This window comes from Merops nubicus, unplaced genomic scaffold, assembly GCF_000691845.1.
Source record: "Merops nubicus isolate BGI_N331 unplaced genomic scaffold, ASM69184v1 scaffold14089, whole genome shotgun sequence".
Taxonomy (NCBI): domain Eukaryota; kingdom Metazoa; phylum Chordata; class Aves; order Coraciiformes; family Meropidae; genus Merops; species Merops nubicus.
Genome location: NW_008629085.1, coordinates 30391 through 38784, shown reverse-complemented (window position 1 = coordinate 38784; position 8394 = coordinate 30391). Strand labels below are relative to the sequence as shown.

The window sequence follows — 8394 nt, the reverse complement described above, 5'->3', positions numbered from 1 at the left end:
CTCGAGGTGCTAAAAGAGAGACATGAGGCCAAAAGGAAACCCTGGTCAGAGCAGTCAGGAAACCTCACCTGCGTGGCCAGCCGTGGGAAGAGACATTTTGGAAGGCTGTGGGGGCTGTGGAAGAAGCAGGGCCATGGCCAGCCCTGTTCTGCTGCTGGCAGGAGAGACAGGAGTCTGTGCCTGCTGTGAGGTGACTTTATGACAGAAAGGAGAATGCACAGACCTAATATTTCTTCCCTTCTTTGGACGGTAGGAATGTTTTAATTGAGAAATTTGTTTTAATTACATTAGGTGATATCACAGTCTATTTTACAATTTCAGGGTAAGAGCACGCGTGGGCCAATTACACAGAAATCCAGTGAAAGGATAAAAACCTACAACATGAGAAAAACAAAAGGTTAACTTAATCTCCCAAAAATGAAATGTATCGAGAGTTTGGTGTGAGTGGAAATAGGAAGTCACACCAGATCCAGAGATGTACAAAGGATGAGACTAACAATTTACAGTATTGGTTCTGCATGACCATCGTTTGCCCATGCTCAGAGACAGCCTCTACTCCCCAGTGCACTGCTGAGCAGATGGTCGTGGTCTCTGAGGGTTTGGTCTGGTCTTGTCAAAGGAGAAAGTAAAATAACTGATGGGCAAAGGTCACAACCCACGTTGAGCTGGTCCCCAGGGTCACCGCCTACAGGAGTGTCTTCCACTGGATAGTCGGGGGGTTCTGCACCAAGAACTGTATGGAGGAAAACTAAAACAGCTCCAAAAAGCCCCATCTCAAACGTAGAAAAGTCTCACTCTGGAAGTGCTTACGAGAAGGTCGTCATCATAGAATTTGGTTTCTATAATAACATTACCACTGTGGAAGGAGAAGAGGAGAAAGAGGCAGCATTAGAAAAGTGCACAAACAGCAGAAAAGGGCTGCTCCTCTCAGTGCCCTGACAAGCCTGGGCTGATACCTCACGTGAGCTCTGGCTTGGCACAGTGTGAAGTGAGCACCGTGGCTGATTGAGGGCCACCAGGGCCTAAGGATCTCCCCCCACCCCTTTCCTCTGTGGAGCAGTTCCCCCACCCGCCCTTGCCCTTCCTGTTCTGGGCACAGTACCCCCCAGGCTGCAGGGGCTGCTCACAAACAGCCAACTTCTGTGGCTAAAAATAAATGAGCAGTCCCAGCACCTTCAGGCTCCTCTCTCTTGAAGTGAATTGTGAAGGCCGATGGGAATTCTTTTTTTATTCCCCATCTCTGTCCTCTAATGCTGAGCAAGCTACTTCAACCAACTTCACATGGCATTTCCGTCAAGAAGTGCTTACATGCAAACACACAAGCATATTTTATACAAACTACAATGGAAATGTAGATGTGGGTGTGACAAAAGCTCTGATGATTTAACTGTCTGACTTTGAGATTTTGGTAGACAAAAGTAAGACCTTTGGGGCCATTACAGCACCTGGACACCTGAGCAATGTGATCTGACAATGTCTAAATAATCTGGCTCTTGAAAACCAAAGCAGCAGTTCCACCCCTGCTGTGGCTCTTGGTATCTGTGACACTGGCAAAGCTGAACCTGGCAAGGGTGTAAGATTTTTGCTGTGGCATGGACAATGCCTGAATTCAGATGTTAGGGAATGTTCTCAGTCATCCTGGGAATCCTTTCTGTAGAGTGCCTTGGTTAGCACCAAATAGAGCACCTCCATTCTCTTCTGCTATGGAAACACTGAGGCAAACGTGAGGTCTTTTGGAATATCAGAAAGTGAGGGGCTCCCCAAGTCTTGGTAGCTGAAGAAGAGCTGATTTCTTTGGGGTGGTGAATCTAATGAAAAGCCTCAAGAACAGCTTTACGACACTTCTATGAATACAAGAGAGATTTGGGCTGCCCACAACAAGTAGACAGACTCCAGGGAAAGAATGGGACATTGGAAAAATCTTCCAGGTCACTTGAGAACCGAACGGTCACAACTCCCAGTCCTGAAAATGCCTTGATTCCATGAGATGGGCCAACTTGTCAGATGTCTTTGTTTCTTTACTCTGCTTCCCAAATCTGGCTCCTCATGTCTTGACTGAAAGCCACCAGCTCTGGGAGCCAAGGACATGTGTAGCACTTAGGGGGTTCTGAGCAGACTGTGCTAGGGAGCACTATTCAAACACTCTCTTCTGAGTCCACTCTCTCTTTGAAGCGTGCTATGAATAGAAATCACTGATGGTAGTTCCCATCCTGGGGCCTTCTTTATGCAACTGGCTTTCCTCCAGACAGGGAACGAGAGGGAAAACGCTGGAGAGGGAGGTCTTCCAGAGGACACAGTGACCTTGCGGTGGGACTGGCTGCTCCCTGTCTGCCTCTTGCTGGCAGCAGGATTCCCATCCCCTTCTGTCTCTGCTGGCAATGTGCTCCTCGTGCACTTGCCAGCACCCATCTAGCACTGCAGGGAGGGTGGCTTTTTGTCGGTGATTACAGCTTCCCAGGGGCCTTTTCTGTCATCCCACCACAGCCTGAGACTCGCTGCCCACACTCAGAGCAACGCCCAGCACACATTACTCTGACCCAAGGCCTGGGGAGTGCTGACTTACTCAGAAGTCAATGTACAAACAGTGGCCAGGACTGGATGTTTCTGAGGAAGGTGTGTGAATTCCATTACAGGTGACTGTAAAATGACTGTTTCCTACCTGTTAAGGGTGTTTTATCCCCAGATACAATGCTAAATAACTGAATGCATACCTTAGAATCCGATTTAAAAGGCACAAAGCTTGGCAAAATGGTGCAGCAATGAAACAAACTCTAGAGCAGCTCTTGTGTGTGATACATTGCATAAAAACAACTGCCTTGGACAAGTGTCAACGATCAACAGTCAGATTTGAAAAGGGCCCAAACACCTCTACTTTTTTTTTTTTTTCTGGATGTAAGGAGTATTAAGCTGCAAAACAGTTTAAAATCATTTCATGGCTCACCTTTCAAAAAATTAAGCAACTCTAATAAAGGATCAGTTCCACTTTCTCCGATCTTTTATTTCTATATTAATGCAAATTGGACCTATGGGAAAGCAGGTAATGAGGTTGGCTTAGCCCCTTTTATCTCTCAACAGCTAACAGTAGCGAAGGTGATGCAGCTGGTAGCAGCTCCCTCTCCTGGTTCCCACTGTGGCCCCCGAGGAAATGCCACACATTGCTTTTCCTCTGCCTGCTCTCAGATTCTGTAAGCCCAAGGCACTCACGTTAAAACGTTAGCTGGCATCATCTGTGATTCAGGTGCTGCCTCTATCAAGGACTGCCAAGTGTTTGTGGAGTTAGGAATCACAAAACCGAATTCAAAGAACCATTCTGCAAAGTAAAAAAGAAGATCCAGAGGCATTTGAAAGAAGTTAAAATCCACAAATGGTCCTTTTGCTTTTCACCCGACAGGCTGGGGAACTCCCTAAACTGTCCTGCTCTGCTGCCAACATTTTCCATTTAAATTACTTTGTACAGCTTAAACTGCACTGAACCCTGCCCTCCTCTTAAAGCAGATACTCCCTTTCTAAAATAGCTGATGGTAACGATAAAGTCACACCACTTCCTTAGCATCCAGTGGAAATCTCATCACACCTAACTGGGAACGGGGAAACCACACTCCCCCTCTTGCAGGCATCCCCCGGCTCCAGTAGGGTCTAGGTGTAGAACTGGTTGCCCAAAAGACAAGAAGCTCAATGTTTTATCTCCCTCTCCTCCATCCTAGATTAAGAGTAATACTGCAGTGAGGGAGATCAAACGTGCAGCTGTGGAGTCACACGGACAATTCCCTGTGGCACTGCTGTAACCAAAGAAAACCAGAGGCTCCTCCGGTCTGGCCTGCAGTCTGGTGGTGGCCAGCACTAGGTGCTTCTGAGGAAGATGCATGAATCCCCACCACGGGTGACTCTAAAATAACCTGTTTCCCTGCCTCAGGCAGCCTGTGGTGGATTTATGCCCTGGAGCACGATTACCCAGATTTTTTGCTTACATAACGAAGTGTTAATACACTTATGAAATGCTATCCCTAATACTGTGGCCCATTAGTCCTGACAAGATGAGTGCTTCAGTGCTACTCTGAAAAATTAAAAATGCCACATTCAACCCATTTTAGTCTCTCTAATCCCCATGGGACTGGGGGTCACTCCCTGCTCTGCAGCAGGACTGCACACAGTACCTTCTAGACACTGCCCTTTGAAATAAACTTTCTGTTCCAGTCGGAATTTTTCCATTTGTTCTGCTGAGGAAAAGTTTAACTCCCGAGAGACTGCTTTGCATTTCAGGATTTTTTTAGGAACTCGAGCTGTGAAACAGATAAAGAAGCATTAGTTGGACACAGTAAAACAAACCAAGCTGCTTCAGGTGCCGTTATAATATACTTTGAAATAATGATTAGTGTTGGTACAAGATCCTAACAGCAGGAGAAATGCAAACACAAAGGACTTTGTTTTCACATTTGTAGGAGTGAAATCCAAGATGCAAATAGGTTAAGAACCTTGGCCAGAGCCAGGAATTAAACTTGTGATAGAACCAGGGATGCAGCTCTGATCTCTCAGAGATCTAAGCTGTTAGTTTTTACTAAACTCCACAATTCTTCAAGTCAAAATATGAGATGCAACTTAAAGTTTTACTTTAGGAAGTATGCTGAAGACCACAAGCCACCGAAGGGCTGCTCAGTACACCAAATGTGTTAGCCCTTCTCACTTCTCCTTCCCTCTCAGACTGTGTATCCCCAGCAAAACACAAGCAACTATTTTCTCAGCCCAGCAGCACTGTTTCAGCCATCTCACATAGCTCCTAAGTCATCCTGTAAAAGTACACAAAATGTCTGTTCCCTAAATATTGAGACCCACAGGCAGTAAAGTCAGTACCAAACCAGAGTTTCATAGAAAGTAATTTACCAGTCCAGGGTCTCAGGGTTCCTGCAGTAGATGAAGACACTAACAGCAAGTGGCAAACTGTACCTGGTAGATACTTCATGAGACTTTTTTTAGAGGTGGAGGAGTAAGAGAAGGGACAGTTTGGGAGTGCTGATTAATATCCTGAAAGGTTGTAATGAGGAGAATACAGGGGGGGAGTCAATATACTAAAAATCTCCCAAGCCCATCATACTTCAGTGGTGTGATTGTACATAATCCTTCCTGCGCACTGGAAAATGTTTCATGTGAATTTATTAGAAATAACGAGTGGAGGGAATACAGATGGCATCTGCTTTGTGAGCCAAATTATTCCTAAACAGACAGCGTATCAAAGCATCCACGAGCAGACAGCAGGCTGCTCTTTGATACAAGGAAGAGTCTACAAACCCCAGGCAAATCCACCTGATGTAGAACAGTTTAACAGGTAGGACCTTGATATGAAACCACCTTAGAGAGCTGGAGAGTCAGGGAATCTAAGCTACTATCCCATCCCACGGAGAAGGACGTGGCCTATGCTTTTTTAAAAAAGGAAAAAAAGAAGGTGAAAAAGAAAGTTTAAAGTGTAAGAGAAGAATTTTAAATGTAAAAGCTCTCTAATCAGTGTTATTATTTCTTTTTTTTTTAACTAGAAATCTGCATGGCACCATCCTTTACTGCTCTCACAAGTCCAGACTACAGCCTGTTGTGAATAAACATCCCTTTGCAGTTAAGAGTGAAATGACTTTGTTAAAACTATCCTGCAATTTAGTAATTACACTTCTTTCATCCCCAAGACAGACTGATGAGAATGCTTTGGTTTGATACTGTAAAACTACAAAAGAAAAGGTTACTTCTAATAAAAGTAGGACTGTGTAGTCTTTAAACCCCTGATCTAAGAGATTTTAATTGATATTTATACCATCAAGTAGAAAAGTTTAATAGAAATTATCTATTCTGAACTCATTTTACTTTTATACCTCTTTGCATTAAAAAGACAGAGAAGAGAAAGAAGTTTGACTCTCATCAGTTAGGTCCATTTTGAAACATGCTGAAATGCAGGTAAGCATCAACTTCATCCTAAACTGACTATTGTTTTTTGTTAACTAAAGGATATATTATATCTGCACATTTATTTAAGCACCTATATAGCTAACACACATATAATGAGATACTTAATTATCATTAGATTAGAAAGTGATGAATGAATGACACATTTCCTATTTACTAAGCAAGTTCTTTTGGGTCCAGCTGTGCTTAGTTAGAAACTGAAACCCAATTAAATATCCATGTCATTAGGCTTTCCTATAGTTCAATAAAACTATCTTAAATAATTGGGACGTGTAAGAAAGCAAGCTATCTGAGCCAAACTTATTTTAGATTACAAACTACATGTTTTTTTTTTAAGATAATGAAAGGATTATTTGTATTTCCTGAGTGAAAGCTGGTTGTGGTAACTGGAAACAACACTGGGGATTCTACAAGCGCTACACTTCAGCAGCTTACTCCAAGATTTGCTCAGATTTTAGAACTCAGATTTTACAGATTTGAATGCACTGTTGCTGAATTGAGCCTGCTGGGTACACAGAAAAGCTCCTGCTCTCGAAAGCTGATTTAGGTGGTTTTCCAGAATTTCCGGTGCTCAGGCTGTGATTTTCACTATTTTCAGCAGTTTAATGTAAAGACTTTGACAGCAATCCAATACTACATTAATATTGTTTTTATTTAATCTAATTGGCAATAGTAAGATTAGGTAGTAATACAGTATCATGATTTGCAACTTAAAGAGTTCATGTTTTAAAGAAATCTACTTAAATCCTTTTTAAACACAAATAGAAGTCCTGTTTAAAGGAAATACATTTTATTCACTCTGCTATATATTTCATTCTTTGCTTTGTCTAGGCTGTGAGTTGCCCTGAGTGGCCACAGAACACACACACACAAGCACTATATAATGACTTGGAGAAAGCCATGGTCTCCATTTTAAAACAGTTATTCTGACTGTGTGCCCTCACTGTTTCTGTTGCAGTACCTGTACCAGAACCAAACCTTCTTTTAATTCATAGTCAGTTCGTCCTGCTTTGTTGGGTACCTCTCCCCTTTCTTAGCCTATTTACTGAAAATAATCTATCCACCTCAGCCTTCTTTTCTTGCTAAGCCATACAAGAACAGCTTTTCTCCTCTCCTAAGGAAGACCATCTTCCCATTCATAACCTTTTCAGTGGCTTCTCCTAACAGCTCTTCTCGGCACCTGTTCCAGTTTGCACACCAGATACGGTCTTAACAACTCCTTGTACAATGGGCATTGATCTCATGCCAGAGTAGGTTTTAATTAACTCTCAAGCTCTTCTGATGAAGGTGAAGGTGCCTCCTTTATATGTGAGGAGAATCTGAGACTCAGTGAGGTGACATGATTTGCCAAAGTAGAAAGATGGCATGAGGGAAATGGGGCAACACAGGAGCCCCTCGTGAGGCCCAGCTCCAGCTGTCCTCTCTGTCCTCTGGCACATCTTTCCGCCCTGAGCTGTGGTGGTGCAACGGCCTGGTGAGACAGAGTGGAGAGGATTCAAAGAGTAGCCATGTGTCCAAGGAGAAGCTTTTTGCAGCACAAATTCTGGGAAGACTGGAAATATTTTTGACTGATTTTTTTCTGCTTTCTAAACCCTGATTGCTCATTTCTCCTCAGTCTCCTCTTACAGAGTTATTTCAAGAAGGCCAAGCATCACTAAACCACAGTGTAAGAAATTTAGTGCTAAACTGATGAATTAACACATTTCTTTTGAAAGCTGTGTATCAACTTCCCTACAGTTAGATACGAAGGTGCCGGAATGTTTTTCTTTAATATAGGTATCTGGTAGGATAGGCATGAGCAAGTATCTGTCAAGGCCTATTGGCAGAACTGGTTATTGTTAGCACTGGCATGAGAAGGGGAGCACAGGTTAGCAAGGCTGAAGGAGACAAAGCTTGGAAAATGCTCTTAGTAATCACTGAGTCAGAGCTTTGCTCTCCTCTAGCTCTGACCTGCATCCTCTATGCCTGCCCACCAGGCCCCTCTTAAGATGAGACAACCTACTACTGGCCCTATTAATGAAGCTTATCATAAAGCAGATGGATGTTGCTTGGGGACCAAATGAGTAGAAGGCAACTTGTTTCTCTTTTCAGCCAGCTTTGAAATCAGGTATACTGCTGGAAGATGACTGGACTCACAGTGCTTTGCCACAGATCTTCTCTATGCCCTCTGGGCAGAGGAGGATCTTTATATGCTGGTTGCCTCCTTCAGAACAGATTTGCCAGTTTGTGGGAGAGGTAAGTCTTAGTAGTGCCAGGCAGAACTCAGTCCTTGACATTTAACCAAAAATAGACTACTGTCACCAGCTGAAGTGCTGGGGTTAAACCCCCAGCCCTGAATGAGAGTTGGCAGATGGATGATGTCCAAAACCAGGACCCTCCTGATTGGTTTTCACCCAGGCTCTGGCCAGCCTTGGGTGGGAACTGATCAGGAGATCACCACCAGGTGCCCCC

At 43.7% G+C, this 8394-nt stretch overlaps 1 protein-coding gene across 1 annotated transcript in view; it reads right to left on the bottom strand.

Annotated features, from left to right (window-relative positions):
* Window positions 1-229: 229 nt before the first annotated feature.
* Window positions 230-8394, bottom strand: part of PDE6D (phosphodiesterase 6D, cGMP-specific, rod, delta) — a 9373-nt gene continuing 1208 nt past the window's right edge. Inside the window, exons 2-4 of the mRNA XM_008946884.1 lie at window positions 4155-4280; window positions 3205-3310; window positions 230-856 (exon numbers count right to left, since the gene is read on the bottom strand). Coding sequence (XP_008945132.1) covers window positions 775-856; window positions 3205-3310; window positions 4155-4280 — 314 coding nt within the window. The 3' untranslated portion in view covers window positions 230-774. The remainder of the gene's footprint in view (window positions 857-3204; window positions 3311-4154; window positions 4281-8394) is intronic.